The sequence below is a fragment of the Halichoeres trimaculatus genome, unplaced genomic scaffold, assembly GCF_033239565.1.
Source record: "Halichoeres trimaculatus isolate MK-OKI-2021-1 unplaced genomic scaffold, fHalTri1.1 fHalTri1_scaffold_19, whole genome shotgun sequence".
Taxonomy (NCBI): domain Eukaryota; kingdom Metazoa; phylum Chordata; class Actinopteri; order Labriformes; family Labridae; genus Halichoeres; species Halichoeres trimaculatus.
In genome coordinates this window covers 28,829,388-28,851,335 of record NW_027437197.1, presented here as the reverse complement: position 1 = coordinate 28,851,335, position 21,948 = coordinate 28,829,388, and the positions used below count along the sequence as shown (strand labels likewise).

Genomic DNA, 21,948 nt, shown 5'->3' with positions numbered 1-21,948 from the left:
TTTGCGTGGGAATTCCAGATTTCACTGATCCCACTTTCCAAAATAACAGACAGCAGCTCTAAACGATATCAGTTTTACTCAATATCTTTTTCAAAACACAACTCAGAGTAAAACATATAGGACAGAAAAGGGTTTGGTGACATCAGCACTGTTAAACTGTTCAAAATTTCACATCTCCATCCAAATACAATGGCACTGGGTCATGAATACACTCTTATAAAATATATACAGTATAGTGTGTGTGTGTGTGTGTGTGTGTGTGTGTGTGTTTGTGTGTGTGTGTGTGTGTGTGTGTACTGTGTACTGTGTACTGTGTATGATTTTTGGCTCACTTGTCCTTTCCTTTCCTTAACCTTAGGCAACACCTTCTGGCTGAAAAGGTCTGTTTTTGACTAGGTAATGCTGCTGCAGCGCTTGATGGAGGAGCAGATCATCCTGGTTAGAGATATGTCTCAGCACATCAGATACCTACTAAAGGAAATCCAAGTAGTTGAAACACTCAGGGCACAGACTTCAGAGAGCATTAAAAGTGGAAGTATGTATTGGTTATTTTTTCTACACTGAATGATACATGGCTTTTCTTTGTGAAACACAACAATGCTGAAGTGAAAAAGCAGAAGTATTTTTTTCCCATAACATTGTTGAGAATTTCATTATATGGTAAACAACAATGAATTTCCAATCAATTGACTACTTATTAAGCACCATATCAAACATTAACCAAGTATCACATTTATTTCTAACATGATCTTGTTTATGATGCAATTATGCCTTGTAGTGTTTATTTGTTGTTGTAGGGTGTAAATTGCCTTTACTTTTCTTGCACCTTGCTACTGTGTAATTCATTTTTGTTTTCCTCTCATTTTCACACAGATTTTGGTGAACTAACTATGGATGCAGCACAGGGTCTCCATAGTGTCCTCAGTCAGAGGTTGCACACAGTCAAACTAGAACACAAAGAGGCTGTGAATTTGTACAGTGGGGGAGCTGCCATGGAAAGAGATCTTCTCGATTTGCAGGTGGACGCTGAGGAGTGGGATGGCTTCACCAGCCCTGAATCAGAGGATGAAGACTAGCAACCAACTGCTATCACAAGTTTGAGAGACTGTATGCAGCCATTGTTCTGACAGAACTGTGAGCACATTCAAACTGTCACCATGTAACTCTGGCAACAACGACATACCAGCACTGGTACCTTACTTGTTAACAGGTCAGCCACTAAAAAATAATTACGGCAAATGAAAATTGTCCTTGAGACCTTCTTGAGTTTTTTTTTTCTTTTCTTTTCTTTCCCCTCCATCTCTCAGCCCCTGTTTCTTCAACACATGCAGCTCTAACACTGATGATTCACTATCAATAAATTATTGTAATGTCAAAACAAGATTTCATTTGTCTTTATTAATGCAAGCTCACATGAGACAACTTTTGTTTATGGATAAAGTGAAAAATTACCGCCAGAATGCAGAGATTGAATCTTGAAAGACAGATAAATGCAGTGAAAGAGCAGGGGCAAGCCTTGCCCCATCTAAAATTAACCTATATTACACCTGTGACCTTGAGATAGTAACAATATGTTGTTAAAGAAGTGTTGTGATAAGACTGTGTAAGAGAATATGTGATTTCAGATTGTTATGTTTTGTTTTTGTTTTTTTTAATAAGATAAGATAAGATAAGATATACTTTATTAATCCCCGAAGGGAAATTCATGTTGTTTGGGCTCTCTTCCAAGAAAAGAATTGTACACTCTGATGGCTGCAGGGAGGAACGATCTTCGGTATCTCTCGGTCCTGCAGCGCACAGAGGTAAGACGTCCCCTGCTGCTTTTTCTCTGGATTATGATGGTGTGAAGTGGGTGATCAGAGTGACGGATGATAGCCTCCACTTTCTTCTGTGTATACCTTTCCACCACAGCCTCCAGTGAGTCCAAACTGGATCCAACCACGGAGCTAGCTCTCTTCACCAGTTTTTCCAGTCGCCTCTTGTCCTTCTGCTTTAAACTATTTCCCCAGCAGACTGCACCATAAAACAAAGCACTGGCTACCACGGACTGATAAAACATCTGCAGCAGCTTACCACAGACGTCAATTGATCTGAGCTTCCTTAAGAAAAAGAGACGGCTCTGCCCCTTCTTAAAGAGTGCATCTGTATTAAGGGACCAGTCCAACTTGTTGTCCAGATGTACACCAAGATATTTGTAGGTTGGCACCACCTCCACATCCACCCCATGGATGTTAACTGGCTGATGGCAGAGCCCAGACTTTCGGAAATCCACAATCATTTCCTTTGTTTTTGAGGTGTTCAGTAGGAGACAATTTCTATGACTCCAGTCACAGAAAGCTTTTATCAGATCCCTGTATTCAGATTCCTGTCCATTTTGGATACACGCCACAATAGCAGTGTCATCGGAGTATTTTTGGATGTGGCAGGACTCAGAGTTGTATTTGAAGTCTGCAGTATAAAGTGTGAATAAGAATGGAGCCAGAACAGTTCCTTGCGGAGCCCCCGTACTGCTCATGACCGTCCCAGAGACGCAGTTTCCCAACCTGACAAACTGTGGCCTCTCTGTGAGATAGTCTGTGATCCAGGATCACAGACTTAAGTTCAGCAAGGCTCAACTCTAAATGTTACATGTCAGTGATGTAAAGACTGCACATGCCAGTGGCCAGGCAAGAGGTTTTGACCAATGCCTGACTATCTTGGCAAGAACTCATGTGTTCAAATGCAATAGAACAGTGATTCCCAACCTATGGGCCGCGGCCCCCTGGTGGGCCGCGAAGGTACTGCAAGTGGGCCGCCAAAGCTTTTCCAAAATAGTTTGATTTTTTGTGGGGGTGGGGATTAAATTTTGTAAAAATAAAAACGTTTCAACATGTTATAGATGCTGTGTTAAGGACTGTGGAGCCTCCAACATGTTTTTCTTGTATTCAGTTCAGTCCTTCATGTTCAATCTTTATTTTAAAAAAGTGCTCCCAGAACGCATCGTATGGCTGGGTTTCCGCTACATGTATAGGATCGGGGCACACCGCCACGACAAAGTAAAAACCGCCATACCTTCTGAATTATGATCTTTTCTTTTTCCGATGTTTCAGGCTTAAATTACTTTGCACATAGCTCTTATACGAAACTAAAACTTTCAGAATGCCACAGACATTTTTGACGCTGCCCAGAATCAAACACTTATCTTTCAGAAGCAAATCATCTCTCCGTGTTCTCATGTGAACGAACTCACACTCATGGTTGAAATCATGTCACGGTCTAAAATAATAAAAGAGAGAGCTCTGGTGGGTATTTGCCGTTCACAGTTCTCAGCTCTCAGCATTGCGCACAGCGGAGCTCTGCTCGAACGCGCACAAGACGCGCACAAGACGCACAAGACGCACAAGACGCAGAGTTACTGGAGAAAAACAATTCCACGCTCCCTGATCATTCATCTGTGTTTACAGATGCACGTTTTCTGTGTATAAGGTCAGCGTAAGCAGAAGTGCCCCTGTCACTCTGTGTTTTATATTTGCTTTAAACTTCATCCTGATCAGCTTGTGGAGTCTGTGATGATGGTCAGTGCAGTGCTTACGCTGAGTTCACTCGCGCACACAGATGTAGCGTTGAATATAGTGTTACTCTCACGGCTCTTATATTAATTTGTGCTTATTGCAGCCATATAATAGATAATGTGTGTACTTGCAGGAGGTTGAGGGCTCCTGAGAGACTACAGATCACTCAGTACGAAGGAAGAGTGGACACCATTAACATGAAAGGTTTTGTTTTAAAGCTAAATGATTAATATTGTTTACCCATCTACTTATCTAATGACTGCTGAGGGTTTCTGTTGAGTTTTCAGAAAATAACTGCATAATATAACTGTTGAATGTGCTGTGTGTGTGCTGAAGTGAAACTTGGGAGATGCAGCTGCAGGCCTTGAGTTGAAGGGGAGTAGGATATAAAGTACCTTGGCAGCAGACAACATTTTTAATAAGGCAGCATGAAAGTGTGTGATGTGTGTGAGTGTACATTTAACCTTTATTAGGAAAACACAGGATGATGCTGGGAAATGAGAGGAGACATCACTGGCTCACCCCAAAAATAACAACATTTCAGATTTGAAACTGAATGTCTAGAATAGGCTGATCTTAAACTATAGAAGGGTTCAAGAGAGAGTAACCCAAAGTTCTTCTTCAAAGGAAGGCTTTGAGATTTGTATCAGGGCTGTTAGGGAGAGCTAAAGAGGAACCCAGAGCTCTGTCGCATGTTCTTGACTTGCTGTTATCATAAAATCTGAGTTAACCAAGAACTTGGATGCATCCTGGTCATCATCTCTTCGATTAACCAACACTCTGGGAATGGTGAAAAGGTAACTGAGATATCCAGGCGTCAGAGAATTAGAGCATGGCTTTGAGGGACAAATAATATCTGTAGAGTACCCTCTCTATTTGTAGAAGGCGGTAGTCAGGAAAAAAAAAAAAAAGAGTGCACAATTATAGAGTACCTGCTCCTTTTAACAGATATTGCAGTAAGGCAAAAACAGTAAGATTGTCACTTGGAGATAAATTTAAAACACCATTTCCTTTCAATTCAAAGATCAACAGCACTGAAGAGGAATGACACATGACTGTGTGGAAGCTGCTGGGTAAAGCTCTTCCATTAAAAAGCTTTTCTTGGTAAACTTTGGAGCCACCACAGAGGATGTGCAGAGGAGTAAACTGCTTTGTTTGGAGGAGAAAATGGATTTACCCACAGTGTGCTAATGGTTGAGCTTGATGCCATTTAGAGGAAGAAAAAAAGCTTTTGTTGTAGGTGTGGCCTGCCCTCTTCCACAACATGGCAGTGATGTGTAAAGTCAGAATCTTGCAGAGAGTCTGAGGGACAGGGATCCTTAGTGACTGGAGACGTTCCACAGTCAGGATGTTTGCAGGGTTCCTCTTTCTGCTCCTCCTCACAGGTAAGCTGGCTCTCTTCTCTTTGAAGCATGCTGCTGTGGAGCTCTACACTTTGATTCCAACTATTCACAAACATTCATGCAGAGTTGATTTCATTGAAGCAAAGTGTTGATGGTGTGTCAGTGAGCTGTGAGCTCTGTGAGCGTGTCAGGTAGAAGCAGCTCCAATCACACACAGCCTCCTGATGCTGAAGGCCTCTACAACCAGAGCCAATTGAACGGTATAAAGAAAGGGATTTTGTTTCTCAGTGGGAGGCTAACAGCTGTAGAATCATTGGAAGGCCAACTTCAGAATGCATTGGGTGAGAGGCGGGGTACACCCTGGACTGGTCACCAGTCAATCACAGGGCTGACACATAAACAGACAACCTTTCACGCACACACTCACACCTAGGGACAATTTAGAGTGATCAATTCACCTGGTGAGCATGTTTTGGAACTGTGTGAGGAAGCCAGAGAACCCACACATGCACGGGGAGAACATGCAAACTCCACATAGACAGGTCCACCGGCCAAGCTGGGAATCGAACCTCTGACCTTCTTGCTGTAAGGCTGCAGTGCGAAACGTTGAGCCACCCTGCAGCACCATATTATTGATAATAATAATGATAATGATGATGATAATAATAATAATTTTATTTGTATAAGACTTCAAAAAACAGAAGTTTACAAAATGCTTTGACAGTCATGAACATAATAGCAAACACAAGCATTTAACATGGAACACAAGCTTCAACCCATATGAACTCAGGCAATACAAGAACCATGCAATATAAAATGAGAGCATAAGGACCAAGATAAAAGGTAAAAACATCAATCACCAAAAAAAAAAAAGACAATAAAAAGGAAATAAAAGGCATATGGAAGCAGAGAACAGGACAGCAGGTATAAAAAGACAATAATAAGAGTGTAAAAAGAATAATAAAACGATGAAATTATAATAATAGTGAAGATAAAATAATGAATGGTAAAACAGTTACACCAAGGTAAGACAGAAATAAAAGAGATGAAATATAAAAATGGAATGGACTTGAGCTTATATAGCGCTTTTCTAGTCATGGACCACTCAAAGCTGCTTTACATCACAGGTCACACCTACCCATCCACACCCATTCGCCCTCACATTCACTCACTGATGGATCCAATCTTTACTATGGTAGCTATCCATCAGTACATTTAACACAGTTAAGCCCTTTCATACCCATTCACACCCATTCACACACCACTGACGCAGCAGTGGGAGCAACATGGGATTAAGTGTCTTGCCCAAGGACACCTTCCGATCACCGACTAAGCACATTCTCCAACTGCGCCACCGACGCCCCTAAAGAAGACAAGATAAAGGACAAAAAGACAAAAAGATGGCATCACATAAAAGCAAGTCTATAAAAGTGAGTTTTTAAAAGAGACGTAAAGGAAGCACCTCTGAACACCTTATGTCCTCTGGCAGGTCGTTCCGAAGTCGAGGAGCTTTGATGGAAAAAGTTTGATCACTTTTGGTTTTGAGCCAAGACTTTGGAATGACCAGAAGGCCTACGCCAGAGGATCTGAGGCTGCGAGGGGGCTCCTCTGGGTTGAAGGCAGTTAAAGATGCAGAAACAATAAGCTTGGTAAACTTGCTGGCAGACGTTGGATTAAAAACCCTTCAATGAACAGGAGTATGATCAGGGGTGTATTTAGTGGTTTGGGGGCCCAAGGCAAACCCAGTCAATGGGGCCCTCCATGTCCTTGTAACTCATCTTCCTCAGAGCTAGACTGGCCTTCCCTGGGTCCACTGTCTCTTTCCCAGAGTCAAGGCACGAGACAGTGCTAATCTTGTACATGGTAACTTAACGCAACTAAATGTATTTCCTCAAGTTCTGTACTTTAGTTTGATTCTGAAAAAAGTGAATCCATAATTTAATCCACCTTGTCCTGGATTTGAAATCTTTTATGGTCAATTGACAGCTTATTTGTCCCACAGTGGGGAATTTACAGAGTAACAGTAACAAACAAGAAAGTATGAAGTGAAAAACATTACAACAGGTAAATATTGAAAAAAAAAAAAAAAAAATTAGTAAAGAAAAAATGTGTAAATATCAAGCATATGTAACCCAGGTCACTATTTTAGATACTTTTGTAAAGGTGAATGTGCATTGTTAAAATTCTGCCAGTTCTATAGTTTTACTTTGTTCTTCAACTCTATATTAATTTTCGTGTTACATTAGATCTCGCGTTATTTGTACATCTCGCGGTAAGTGAATTGTCCTATCACGTTCCTGGATTCAGCGTGAATCAGGAAGTGTAGCTATAAGACGGCGCAGCTGATAGTGTGAGAGACTCGACTTGACTCCAGATTGAATCATCTGAGATCTGATCTATAGTAAAGCTTGTTGAATAGTACGCGGAGTAACTGAACTTATGCTCTAAACATAAACGTGCTAACTGAACTTATATTTTGAACTTAAACGTGCTACCTGAACTTAGAAGACGAAGAAGTGGAAAAACTGAACTTATACCTTGCCAAGTTGTGCTGGACGAGACAAGCCGATGTATTAAAAATAGATTTTGATTGGACTTGGTAAGTTAATTATAGTGACTGGCATGAATCTAATACAGTGTACACTCATCTGTTGGTATGTGTGTTGTTGTATGAATGAGTATGAGTAGGTAACTGTAACAGTTGAGGTGTTGTGTGATGTACCTTTAAGAAACACGGTGCAACGTCACCAGAGGCCGCGGTTGTCATCTTTGTTTTCAGTCTGAGTGGCACTCTCGTTATGGACGCATCCCTGACTCCGAGAGCTCGTACTCCTTTTTCTATCACTGGACTCACAAGTGATGTATGGATATGCACTTGCTATTTTGTTTGTATGATGGAATAGTAGCCGTATAACCGGGCTTGGTAAGGTTATGCCGTTTGTTAATAAACAAGAGCACTGTAAAGACCCCAGACCTGTGTGGCTGTGCACTTTTGACTACATCTACTAACTTCCAACGCTCTCAAAACCTCACTAAATACGGAAGTATGTATCCAGAACCATCACAATTGGCGCCCGAACATCTTTTCCTTGGACCTTCCTAAATCATCCGGAGTCTACGAGCCATTTCCAGTACTCAGAAAGAGAGTAAACACCGTTAGCCGTTAGCGCTAGCTCACCGCGTGCGTCGGCAACATCAAGGATTCAGACGGACCACATTTTGCTGCACGGAGGAGAGAGGGAACCAGCCTGCCGGCGGGAATTTCCAGGCATCGTTGGACCTGCTGCACGGAGGAGGACGTCCAGTTGAGGTTGGAGCTGGATCTTTTTCTCTGCCACCGGATCTGTCCCTCACCTTTTGCCTGGCGGCTGCGTGTGTGGATTCCCGTTCTGTATTTCTACCGGCTTTGGATGAACTATGAAACTTTAAGGATTCTTGGAGCTGAACTGAACTGTGGATTGATGCCTGCCGCGATCGTGGGATAAACGGACAAGAGAGTGATTTGAGTACTGTGAGTAATGAACATAAGGATTCTGACTGCGTTGTTAAACTCATAAATATTTGAGAGTTGAGAGTGATCAATATAGTTGCTTTATTAATAAGAAATAACAATTTATTGGGGTTATACTCGGTTGAAGTAACTTTTTGAGTCTGTTTCTCTTATATTGTGGCAATATTCTTACTTCATATTGCACTTGCAAAGCCTTAATTGATAATTTGCTGGTGTTTTTTTCTATATATCTCTGCAAGTGATTGAAAAGGTTGCAGTTTGCTTAAAAAAAATAAAAAAAATAAAAAAATAAAAAATCCTTTTGGTTTTGCATGTTTAAGTACATTTGTGTTTTCAATTTTCTGCAGTGGCTTAAGTGTTTTTTTGAAAAAAGGGAAAAACTTTAGAGACTATAGACGACATTGATAGTTAACATCATGGCTAAGTTTCCTCAGTTTATTGACTTTGAAGACCCCCAAGATGACACTGACTTTGCAGCTCTCCCGAGACTGCCTGTTACAAGACATGTAAGCGCCGACCTTGAACACAAAGTGAAAAGCTTACAGGCCTCAGTCGACATGCTTCAGCAGTGCCTACATGAGTCTCTTGATCTACAGGGGAAACTTCTGGAACACTGGGACAGAAATGACAAGTTAGCTGCTACTAAGCCCCCTGATGACCCCCCCAACCCCATCCCATTGGCTACCTCAACCCCTCAATGTCCTGCTTCTCTTACTGAGGTACCTCCATACTCCAATGTGGCATCGCAATCTCATGCTAAAGTTTCAGAGTATGCAGACCACCAACAGTCAAACTCTCTCGACATTGCTAATACAACCAGGGTCCTAGCAGCTGCTTTACACCAAGCTAAACTGGAGCCTCCTGTGTTTGCTGGAAACGGTGTGATCCACCCAGAAGACTGGCTGCAATCTGTTAGTACTTACAGGTCCTCTCTTGAACTGTCAGACGCTCAAATCCTTAGGGAGCTGCCACGCTTCCTGTCTGGAGAAGCAAAAAAATGGTTCAGTGCACTCAATAACCATGTTGTCAAATGGACAGATTTTTGTGTGCTATTCAGAACTGTCTTCCTCCCCTCTGATAACCAAGAGCGTGTGATGAGAGGCATCCTTGACCGCGTCCAGGGTCCTGAGGAGCCCCTACCCACATTTGTAGCCCACATGCTCAGTGAGTTCAAGAAACTGAGGAACCCCCCATCTGATATAGAGCAAATAGAACTGATCTGTAAGCACGCTCAGGAGAAATACAGAGTTGCTCTTTTTGGCACACACGTTGACTCGATCATTGACCTGATGTTGAGAGCACATGAACTCCACTCTGTTCTTGGCCCCAGTACCATGCAGCTTCCTCGTTCTCAGGTAAAGAGGATTAATGATGGTGGCACCCACTGCTTCAAATGCTCCATGCCAGGTTTTACATCTCGCACCTGCCCTAACTGCTCCATTACCCAAAAGGGTCCCCAGAGTCCTCCCAAGTCCACACCTGAACCTCCGCAGACTGAGCCTCAAGGCCTGAACTCCAACACTTATGGAGCAAGTACTTCTGAGGGTGGCTCAGCATCAGATCTGGGACCCTCTAGTAGGAGGCAGGGAAACTTCCAAGGGGGGAGGTCATTTCGCAGAGGCAACCCTCCCCCCAGGCACTGACCCCGCCTCCCCTACCTCCTGTTTCGGATGAGCAGCCTGCGCTCAATCACGTTGAGGATGAAACGTCTCAGTCTCCATGGAACACCCCATTGAGAGTCAAAGTGAACTTTAAAGGTGCAGCAATGGATGCCACACTTGACACGGGAGCCTCACTTTCAGCTGTGAGGGCGGACTTGATTTCAGAAAGCAATCAAAGCAAAATAGTTACTACAGCCTGGTCAGGTTTGCCCATTCTCCTGGCAAATAACACGTACTGTGACCCACTAGGAATCACCTGGCTTACCATTGGATTTATGGGAAAGCGTTTCTACCAGAGATTTGTGGTGATCCCTGAACTATCCTCCCCCATTGTTTTGGGAATGGACTTTGCGATACGTGCCTCACTGATCATACATGTACCTACCAGAACAGTGTTCATGGACTACAAACAACCTTTCCCTGATGATCTTGAGGATGACAGGTCAGACACTTGTGACTTTGAATCAGGGACTATGATGTTTCTTGATGTTTCACCATCAGCCCTAAATGACAAAGTTGATGAAGCTAGCTTGGTGAAAGAGCAGAAAGCTGAACTGTTGAGGTTGCTTGAAAACTACGCTGATCTATTTGATGGTCACTTGGGCCGCACATCACTAGCTGAACATGTTATTGATACAGGAGATGCAAAGCCTGTCAACCTTCCTCCTTATCGAACTTCACCTGTAAAAAAGAAAGTAATCGAAGAACAGGTTTAGAAGATGTTACAGGAAGGCATCATTGAGCCAGCATCAGGGCCATGGTCTGCCCCCGTTGTCATCGTGAACAGACCCCAACATGAGCCAAGGTTTTGTGTTGATTTTCGAGGTCTCAACCAACTGACTGTGAAAGACTCATATCCACTGCCACGTGTGGATGAATCCCTTGACTTCCTATCCAGAGGAAAGTTCATTTCCACTCTAGATCTTGCTCGAGGTTATTGGCAAGTGGCTGTTGCTGAGGAGTCAAGACCAAAAACAGCTTTTGTCACACACTGCGGACTGTTCCAGTTCAGAGTTCTACCCTTCGGCCTCTGTAATGCTCCAGCGACTTTTCAGAGGCTTATGAACACAGTCCTGGCTGGCCTCATTTACAAGTCCTGCGCAGTTTACCTCGATGACATTGTTGTTGCCTCTCCAACCTTTGAACAGCACCTAGCAGATCTGGAAGAGGTCTTGGCAAGGTTAAAACCAGCTGGCCTGTCCCTGAAACCAAGCAAATGCCAGTTCTGCCTCAGTGAACTCACCTTCCTTGGTTATCGTGTCACTCCATCTGGCATATACCCTGATCCTGACAAAGTCAAGGCTGTGATGGACTTTAAAGTGCCTACCTCTGCAAAGCATGTGCGACAGTTCCTTGGCCTGTCAGGTTACTATCAACGCTTTTTGGAGGGTTATGCTCGTCATGCAGAGCCACTCTTTGCACTTACAAAAAAGGATGCACCTTTCAGCTGGGACAGCACATGTCAGGCAGCCTTGGACCTGTTGAAAAAATGCATCACTTCTGCACCTATTCTAAGGTTCCCCAACTTTGAGCATCCCTTCTTCATTCACACTGATGCGTGTGATGCTGGACTTGGTGCTGCACTAATGCAGAAAGATGATGAAGGCAAAGATGTTGCTGTAGCATATGCTAGCCGTGCGCTACACAAGGCCGAAAAACCATACTCCACCCCAGAAAAGGAGTGTTTGGCTGTCATTTGGGCCTTGGAACACTTCAGGCCGTACATAGAGGGGTTACATGTCACCATTTACTCTGATCACAGTAGCCTGAGGTGGCTGATGTCTCGCCCAAATCCATCTGGCAGGCTTGCCAGATGGTCCCTTCGCCTCCAAGAAGGGACCATCATTGTTCATCATTGTTCACAAACCTGGTGAACGTAACAAAGTGCCTGATGCACTCTCACGGAATCCTCTCCCAGCTACAGATGCTCCGATGGATCTCTTACCTGCTCATGCTGTCATTGGAAGCCTTGACCTTCGCACCTTGCCTTTGGTAGTATTGGCAGATCGCTCACATGTACGACAGCTGCAGCTGGATGACCCTGTAACTGGGGATTTGCTCCGTAAATTGGAGGAAAGCAGCCAGAATGTGGACAATAATGATCTCTCTCATTATGCTGTTCTGGATGGGCTGCTCTACTTTCACGACCCAAAAACTAAATGTGGTCTGCATCCACTCAAACAAATGAAGCTCTATGCCTCCACTGCCATCCGTGGTACTCTGCTGAAGTATTACCACGACCACCCAACAGCTGGACACCTGGGTGCTTCAAAAACCCTGGCTCGCCTGAGACTCAGGTTCTTCTGGCCAAACATGGCCTCTGATGTCAAGAGATATGTGGTCTCTTGTTCAGTGTGCCAGACCACTAAGCCAAGTCAAAGAAAGCCAGCTGGCCTCATGGTCCCCATTCAACCTCAGAGACCATGGGAGTACACCGGTGTGGACTATGTTGGACCCCTGCCACGCACATCAAGTGGTAATGCCTACATCATTGTCTTTGTGGATTACTTTTCAAAATGGATCGAAGTCAGTGCAGTGAGAGAGGCTACAGCACAAGTTGCAGCCAACAAGTTCATCAGTGATGTCTTTGCTCGACATAGGGCCCCCTCATTTCTCATCTCTGACAGAGGGACACCATTTGTGAGTGAACTGTTTGAGCATGTTGTTTCAACACTGGGAACTGAGCACAGACTTACAACAGCTTATCATCCACAAACAAACGCCACTGAACGAGTGAATCGAACTCTCAAAACAGCCATTCGTGCCTATGTGGGAGACAAACATACTGCATGGGACAAGTACATTCCCCAGATTTGTTTTGCACTGCGCACGGCACATCATGAAAGCACAGGTCTAAGCCCCTCCATGATGTTATATGGACGAGAATTAAACACTCCCCTTGACCTGGTCACTCAACCCTCCAGTGATGGTGTTGATGACCCCGGTGTCCCCTATCCTGAAAGCCTAAAAGCCTCACTTCAGGAAGCACATGACCATGCTCGAGCTGTGCTGAATGAGAGCCACAAACGTCAAAAACACTACTACGACCTGAGACGCCGTCATGCCTCCTACAACATTGGGGACCTTGTTAGAGTTAAATCTCACCCCAGATCAGATGCGCTGACCAATTTTACTGCAAAGTTGGCCCCACTTTACACTGGCCCTTACCGCATCTCCCAGAAGCTGTCTGATGTGAACTACAGACTCTCCAGGAATGACACAGGAGCAGATGCAGGAGTTTTCCATGTGGTGAATCTACTGCCATTTCATACATGGGACACAGCCTCTCCCCGTGGACGTACAAGTCATGTGCCTGCGAATTGCCAGAGCCCTGAGTTTGTGGACAGTGACCTGCCCCCTGACCTGAATGTCCCAGAGCCAAGCAGTTCGGGCATCCCCGTCCCTGAAACCTCAGACACCCCCTTGTCTCTCCCTGATGACGAAAATGACTGGAACACTGACCCTAATGGAACTCACTCTACACCGACTTCAGCGGCTGACGCTGCCTCAGTGACTCATGACTCCCAAACCCAAAACTCACCTTTGGCTGACATGGTTCCTGTACCTGCTGAACCCTACAACTTGAGACCAAGACATGCCCCCAGAGTGACCTCTGGATGGTCAGACACCAGGTGGACTAATGTTTTTCACACCGACAGACTTGACCTGAGGTAATGCTTTTAAAGTTATTAAGTGTGTGTTTTCATGTTCAACAACAGCATTACTGATATTGTTGTTTATTCAACGTACTAAAGAATTGGTGAATGTTGTTTTGTTTTCAACCTGTTTCATTGTATTGAAATAGTTAAGGACTTGTTTCATTTAAGAGTCACTAGTCAAAAAAAAAAAAAAAAAAAAAAAAATGGGGAATTCACTATGCTGTTTGTTTAAGTTAATTTTCATTTTTGCTGATAACACTTTTATGGACTTACACATTATTCAATTCTGACATGTATGTCGGTTACTGTGTTACTTATTTTTATACAGGCCATGTTTTGAGTTTCCTTTTCCTTCTGGTGTGGATGGATGGCGAGCTGAAGCCGACAAACGAGGACATTGGATCTATCTGTGAAACAAGGACCACATCAGATAAGATTTATTAGTTGAAAGAGACTATTTTCTAGCTTTTGGACGATCGTATCTCTGAAGAAGAAAACATTTTTTATTTTATTATGAACTTTGAATCCGGTGGACAATCATAACAACTGATGACATGAAGTGTGCCTTATTTGAACCTTTTGTGGATTGACAAAGTGAAGTGAACTTACTAAACAGAAAGAACTGAAGAACTTGAAAAATTTTCTTTCCTCTTTTGTTTTCATTTTATTTTTCATTTTATGTTGAGAATACAAAAACATTTTTGGAAACCCTCATTTACTGTCTGTGTGCCTTATTAAGTATTGCCACCTTATTTATTTCCCTCTTTTTGAGTTTAGATCTTCTGATTTCATTAGCCTTTTCTTCTTATGTTATCCTTAAGTTTATGGTAAAGTAAACCTTAGCGGTAAACATAGGTTACACATAACATAAAACTGGAAAAAAATCTACTGAAAGAGGTGATATTTACAGTTACCATACTTTTTGGTACTATTATTTTAAAGTTAATGTATTTTTATTTGACCCCCTGTCCAGTGAGTAATTTTTCTAAAAAAGAGATTGTGTACAATAATGTTTATCCCCAACTCAAACAGTTTGATTTGGGGATAAAGTGTTTTTTACCACTGTCTTCCTGAATCAAATTTTCAGATGTGTTGTAACATGGAATAGCTCGTTGAATAAGAAGGGAGGGGGAGTACCCAAAACCATCATTAAAGATAAAGGGCTCTAATTTCTTAGACCAGGCGCAGGCGCACCTGCCCTGCGCCGGCCTTCGCCGTGCGCACAGGGCGTGACCGGTGCACTTTGCAAGTTTCCTGCAGTGCCAAGAGAGGTGCAGTACAGGCGCACATGAGCGCAGAGCTGCGCGTCCACGCCTCCCTCCGCGCAAATGGCAGAGAGGGAGGAGAAAAGCCGTGAGTGGGTTTAACACAGCCGAGCGCTGTTTTCACCAATCAAATGAGTGCCTCTCCTCGCCTTTAAATGCCCTGCGGCCGAGGCGCAGCGTCTGATTGGTCTGAGTGATCTCCAGCACCGGGGAGAGAGTGCTGGTAGAGGAGACGGTCAGAGCTGCTGTGCCTGCAGCAGGTCAATGGACAGCGGGGCGCATCGGAGGACACGACGCGCGTCACCGTGTGGGCCAGCTCCCGGGACAGATTTAATCTGTTCCTTTGTCTTTATCCAGAGTAAAAAATTAAGAGGCAGTTACACAGCTGGATTATCCATTCAGAATACTTTTGATCCACCTGCACTCCTGGTTTGTCATCGCCAAGCAAAGCCTTTGGTGATACACTGTATACTCTCCCAGTGTCTCCACCTCATCCTCCTTACAATAATGTACTCCATCTTTTTAGATCACATTAAAAATAAAGACTGAAACAGAGAAATATGGGAAATCACGGGTAAATCCTGAGTGACACACATTTATTCTCTCCCTCTTTTCTTTGAATTAAATGAAATGAGAGAACCAAATATACTCAGTATCCGATGTTAAGGCTGTTTATTGTTTAATTGTAAGATGTGCATCAAACTTCCAGCTGCCGTCAGGTTAACTTTCCATTATGACAAACGGCTTTAATCTGACATCAGATGTGATGGGACTGTTAATATAGATATAAATGTATCTGCTGGTTCAGACAGTTACATTAAATAGTGATTGCTGTGATTGTTTATTGCATCAAAATGTGCCTGACACTCTGGAAACCTGCCTCTGAGGCTTTGTTGACATGTGCGCACATGTGCGCCTGTCACCAAATTACAGCTGCGTGGGGTGTGCTCCGCATTGCACCAAGGATAGACCAGGTTGTAGCTGGCGATCTTTCAGCGCACTTTTTTGGCACGAAATTGTCACAGCGGCAACATGAATCTGCCAACACCTCCCCCTGGTGCACCGTCAACTCCCCCTGGCGCGCCGTCACACCCATCTCTGCGCAGACGGTCTACCAAATTGTCAAATTGGCAGCGCACGGCGGTGCGCCGCACGAAATTAGCACTGCACAGGCTGCGCCAGACTTGCACCAGGCTTGCGCCCCCTGCGCTGCGCCACGAAATTAGAGCCCATTGTCTTTTGATTTATTTTGAGGCATGTGAAGTAAGATTAAGAAAAAAGAAATGCTTTCAATTGAAGAGAACTTCATAAATCAGTTTTTAAGAGATGCTTTGGGGGCCCCTGGAAATCTTGGGGCCCAAGGCAACTGCCTGTGTTTGCCTAATTGTAGCTACGCCCCTGAGTAAGATCAACAAAAGAAGGCTGGAATAAAATCAGTTTGTGACATGGGCGTCGCCACCATTCAATGTGAAGGGGTCGTGTCCCCCCCAGATTTCAAAATTCTTCATTTGGACCCCCCCACATTTAACATTAAATATTGGTTCATCCAATATTGGTTTCTATTGCCTCGTAAAAGAATCTATTCCACTTAATCGCTAATATCAATCGAGCAATCAATCTTTATTTATATAGCGCCAAATCATAACAAATGTTATTTCAAGACACTTTACAAAAACATTTACAGGTCTAGACCCGTAAATGTTAATAAAATTTTATTAGCAGAAACCCAACATCAAGACAAGATAGAAATAGAAAATACATAGTCGACTACCCTAGACCACTCCATGTTTTCCGGACAACCTTCAACTACCACAGCATGAAGTGAGGGACGGTGCATCTCAGGCAGTGAGAGAGAGCAGCAGGCTGCTTGACACAGGAGGTAATGTTAGTCCTGAATATTAACACGAGGCCACGCTATATTGTTCAGCTAAGAATGATGAAAAGTAGAAGTAAGATAATGAATTGTTGCAATATTTGCTCCTTCCCCAGACATAATAGACATTCGAAAATTTTTAACAAAGAAGCGGAAAGTAGGTCTAAATGTACCCACAATACAGGTGTTTTGCTATGGAAACGTTAGCTGACTTATTCTATATTTAGAAAAAAACAGTGCTTAATGAACCCATCCCGATCCTGTTTGACAGCAGATTGATAGCGAGTCAGAGGCAGGAGCAGAAGCAGGGTCAGCAGCCTGTGACGTGAGGGACAGTGCACAGACTTCAGTCACGGAGGTGAGCGATTTACGGTGCTGGGCTGGAAGTTACAGGATGGGTTTGGGCAAGATGACTTTACATTACTCCACACAGCTCTACAAACATCTAATATGATTGCTGATTAGTTGAAGTTTCTTGTATTTAGTTTCTATGGGCTCCAGATCAAAAGTTACTGTATGTATGAATGAATAATCATTGTAGCTAGGGGTGGGCAATATGGCGAAAATATCAAATCACAATTTTTTTTAATATAAACTCATAATGGTGATTTTCTCATGATTCATTGTTTTTTCTAGACTAATTTGCACGTTAGACCATTTTTCCCTATGTCTAACATATAAAACATGTAAAACCCTAACAGAAAATAAGTGACACTTAAAAAAAGGAAAATTTCCGAACATGTTTTAATTAAAATAGTGCAGTTTTTATAAAAATCTGCAATGAATAACAGCATAAAAGTTAATGAACATCAATAAAGTGAACTTTTGTAACAAAAATGAAACACACCAAATAGCTTATTGAAAAAGGTCAAATATAAATGCAAACTCAAGTAAGTGTTTTTCTCTCTATGTGCAACAATTTAGAACAAATATTATCTAACTGCAATGTCTATAATCTGAATGAATAATACAGCTGCCTTAGAACAAACGTTTGTTCAGACATCTTCAAGCTTTTATTTACTTTTCTCATTCTGCCATGGCTTCATGGCAAGCAAAGCAATAGAGAGAGAGAGAGATGTATGTTATTCTAGGTGTTTTGTGTAGGAAAGAGGCACAAGTTATTAAGTGGCACAATTTATACATATAAACCAGTTTGTATGTGCCACCATTACATTGACAAAACTGCTCTTGTTCTTAAACATATTCACTGACTAAAGTTACTGTTGGTTGTTAACATCATCACATTGGTTCATTCTCTGAAGTTCTCTGCTTGACAGAGTAATTTTGTGTTGTAAAAGGCTACATGTAACCAAAAAGTCATTGTTGGTGGTAAATTTTGTCATATTCATCTCATTATCTTAGGCATGACAGTGAGTTTTATGACAGTGTGGTAAAGGCTGACATTTAAATGAGAACTTAATGTTGAGTCTGAAAAATGTGTCTTAAAAGTAAAAATTAGATGTTAAACTACCTGTGAAAATACATTAGAATGCAGCAAATATCATCTAATTAACCACCGGAACCCATACCAGTGTGTCCCCCCCACATTTAAAAAGCTTCTGACGCCCCTGGTTTGTGATCTGACACACAGATTTCCTTAGTTAAAACCGAAGCTGGACTAAGTCCAGTAAATAAAAGCAAATCTAGGCAATGTTCCTTTACGTGGGTTGGTTCCTGTATTGTCTGAGTTAGATTAAAGGAATCCAGAGTTTCAATAAAATCAACAGACAAGGGTTGTGAAGGACAGCAAACATGAACTAACTCCTGAATGAAAACAGTGTATATTTTGGGGGTCTATAAATAATTAAAATTTGAACAGGGTCTTTCTGTATGAAAAAGAATGCAAGGTGCTCAAAAGAACTAAAAGTGCTGAATGTGATTGGGGGTGCATTTAAAAATCTCTTTGTAAATGCCAGCCACCCCCCCTCCCTGACCAGAGAGCTGATGAAGGTGAGTAAAATCAGGGGGGGTAGTGAGGCTGTTTTGTGAAATAAAGTCATGACATAAAAATGTTTTGTTGTTGAATAATCTGATGTTTAAAAGACCAAAATTTGTAGATGTACTGTTAAAAACAGGGTGGGGTACCGAGGAAGCAGGGGAATGTGGAGTAAATAGGAGGGGGTACAATTTCTTAGAGGAGGGGGTTGACAACGTGAGGACGTTGTGTGGAGTGGAATTGAAGATTCACAGATGGAGCTGATGTGGAGGGATAGAGGAAGGCGGGGATTGGTGGGTGCGTGGGCGGGGCTTACCGGGGTGCTTGGTGGTGACCAGAGATTACTGAGTGGTGGCAGGGGGAGTGGCCTGTTTGTGGGAAAATGAGCTGCTGGGTGCGAACTGCCAAACTGGTGAGGAGTGGACCATGTGTTGGATGTTGTGATAAAGTATTTAGCTACCCCGCCTGTTAGGACAAATCCCATCATGAGTTGAAAGTGATGCTCTGTCCCAAAAGAGATTAAAATTGTCAATAAAGCTGTTGTAGGCAGGGCAGGTAAACTGGAGCCAGGTATGAAGACTGAGAATCCTGCCCAAACGTTCTGCTCCGTGACCAAGTGTGGGGATTTGGCCAGAGATAAAGAACTGTCTTTCCAGTTTAGCGTGAATCGGTGTCAAAGAATGACTAATTGATTATTAACAGCAGAATGCCAGCATTCCACCGGAGCGAAAGTAAAACTTTCAAAAGACATTTAAACTTACAATAGGTGAGTTTAAATTTAAGTCGGGGCACCACCCAGTTTTGGAGACAGGGAAACAGGGAAACTCTAGAAAGGTTTACTGTACGAATTTGTGATTTAATAATTCATAGAATTATTAATTATCAAGTCTCAATATCAAAAGGCCGCTACATCAAACGTGAATTCTTTTGAACGGTGTACAGAGGTCGTTAATTTCAACCACACAAAGACAGAAAGCAATTTCTTTTTACATGAAAAGTTTATTTACTAACTAAAAGAAGAAATATGTGCATGAATAAATGAACAGGTAAAAGATATAAAAGGATAAATGCATTGATGAATGGAAAGTGAAACTGATCATAAAAACTGGAATAAATGGAAAAAAATGACATAAACCAACCCACATAAACTAACTAACCCACCCAAGATCTCTGGGGCATTGACCACGATATACCAATAAATGCAAGACAGTCTTACACAAGTTCTGAGGCCGATGACGAGAGCGGAGGGGGCGACAGAGATGGCTGGGTCCCGCTGCAGATGTCTGCAGATGTCACCACATCTGAGAAGCTGGAGGCCTACTGCAGGTCATCTGAATGTCACGGAGGTGATGTCCGATGAGTTGAGTCCGTAGAATCGATTCTGACAGCGGCAGGTGCAGCTGGAACAGCGGCGATGATGCAGGGTGTGGGGTTGAAACTTTGGCAGAGTTCCAAAGTTGAATCACTGCAGGGAAAGCAGTGAGCAGCGCTCATCTCCTGACGTCAGCGCCTGAGGGGGAATCCCCGTCGATCAGCTGGGTGTCTCAGGGAGAGACTCTCAGGGGGTTTAAAGTATGAGACCAGGTCAGAGCTGCGAAACCAGGTCCCAGCCTGGCTTACGTTACACCAGTGTCCTTTAATACATTAAAAAGCAAGTTAAAATCCATCTTAGTGATTTCAGATTTCAAGATCTTAGAGACAGAGGAGGGGAGGGAAGGGAGTAAGTGAAGAAGTTTGTCCAGGATGACGGGGGCAGTGGCGCCAGGAAAACAGTGCGTTATGGCGTTAAAAAAGCTGTTGGACCTGGTTATGGAGTCTCCGATAATTAATGTGGTTGGGGAGAAAAGAGGACAAGGAGATGAGGATCCGCATGCACTGAAGCCTTCTGATGCCTGGAGCTCCACCTGTGTTGTAGAAGCCTAAGAGACCCTTCCATCCCAGATAAGGTGGGCCGTGCCGCCTGGTTCGAGCTGGTCTTCTGAGGAGCCAAAACAGCAGCGGAGGGAGTCCCCTCCGCTGGAACTGGGTCTGACAAGGGAGGTGGGGCCAGTGCAGCAGCAGGAACAGCGGCGCAGACATAAGTCTCATCCCTCAGGGTTCGAGAAGCGGTAAGAGAGGCAGAGTCGTGATGGTGAAGAAACCCTCCCCGCCGCTATTGACCTCCCCAGCGATGTGCCACCTTGTGTAGAGTTGGCACAACTTTTACGGTGCTTAAATTCAGCTTGGATGTATTTGTCTGGTGCCTTACAACTCTAATTAAAATATTATCTATAACAACACAAAAGTATGAATAACAATACTAAAATGCAATAAAAACCTGTAAAAAGTCCAAACATACGGATGGACTTTTGAGATGGATTTGATGACGTCACCCTAGGCTGAACATTGCGTGAATGAAGAAGATTTGTCTTGACTGATATTAGGACTTAAAAATCAAATCTCAGTCCAGTCTTTTGAGGACAACAGTAAAAGCTGCTCCTGATCTGTGGAACATGCATAATGAAAGTGTGCAGCAGATGATCTGATGAACTTTCACCGATTGAATACATAAACATGGAAATAATGACAAATAAAAAAAAACTAGTGAACTCTTTCTGTGTCAGGTGGAAGCAGCTCCAATCACACTCAACCTCCTGATTCTGAAGGCCTCTACAACCAGAGCCACTTGGAGGGTATGTATGTTTAGGAGCAGAAAGCCTTTCACTGAGCTGAACCAGACCAGAGTCTGGGCCCTGTCAGACTGGGTCCAGTTTTTGTCTGGGTGCTGGTTTTATGCTTTAAACAGGAAGTTCCTTTTCTGATTAACTTTCACTGATTGAATACATAAACATGGAAATAACAACAACATGTGTCTTTCTGTGCGAGGCGGAAATGCTGACAGTTACTCAGAGCCTGTGGATGGTGCTCGTGATGATGATTCAATCCCATGGAAAAGTAAGTACTGTAAATTCAGAACCATGTCCATGGCATATTAGGAAAGTGAAATAGTTGCTGTGTTTACAAGATGTTGCTGCCACTTGTTTCCTGGTGTTTGCTGAAGCAGTTTGTGAAGATGATCACCAACTCACTGCTGAGTATTTGATAGTATTCATTAGTGTATGTGGTTTGTATCAAAGTGTCAGTGGCCTCCTCCAGCTCTGCATGCAGAC

At 43.1% G+C, this 21,948-nt stretch overlaps 1 protein-coding gene across 1 annotated transcript in view; it reads left to right on the top strand.

Annotated features, from left to right (window-relative positions):
* The first annotated feature begins 4,869 nt into the window (after positions 1-4,869).
* Positions 4,870-21,948, top strand: part of LOC141808854 (5-hydroxytryptamine receptor 3A-like) — a 34,898-nt gene continuing 17,819 nt past the window's right edge. Inside the window, exons 1-3 of the mRNA XM_074695600.1 lie at positions 4,870-4,936; positions 21,403-21,471; positions 21,665-21,733. Of these exons, the coding sequence (XP_074551701.1) occupies positions 4,900-4,936; positions 21,403-21,471; positions 21,665-21,733 (175 nt within the window). The 5' untranslated portion in view covers positions 4,870-4,899. The remainder of the gene's footprint in view (positions 4,937-21,402; positions 21,472-21,664; positions 21,734-21,948) is intronic.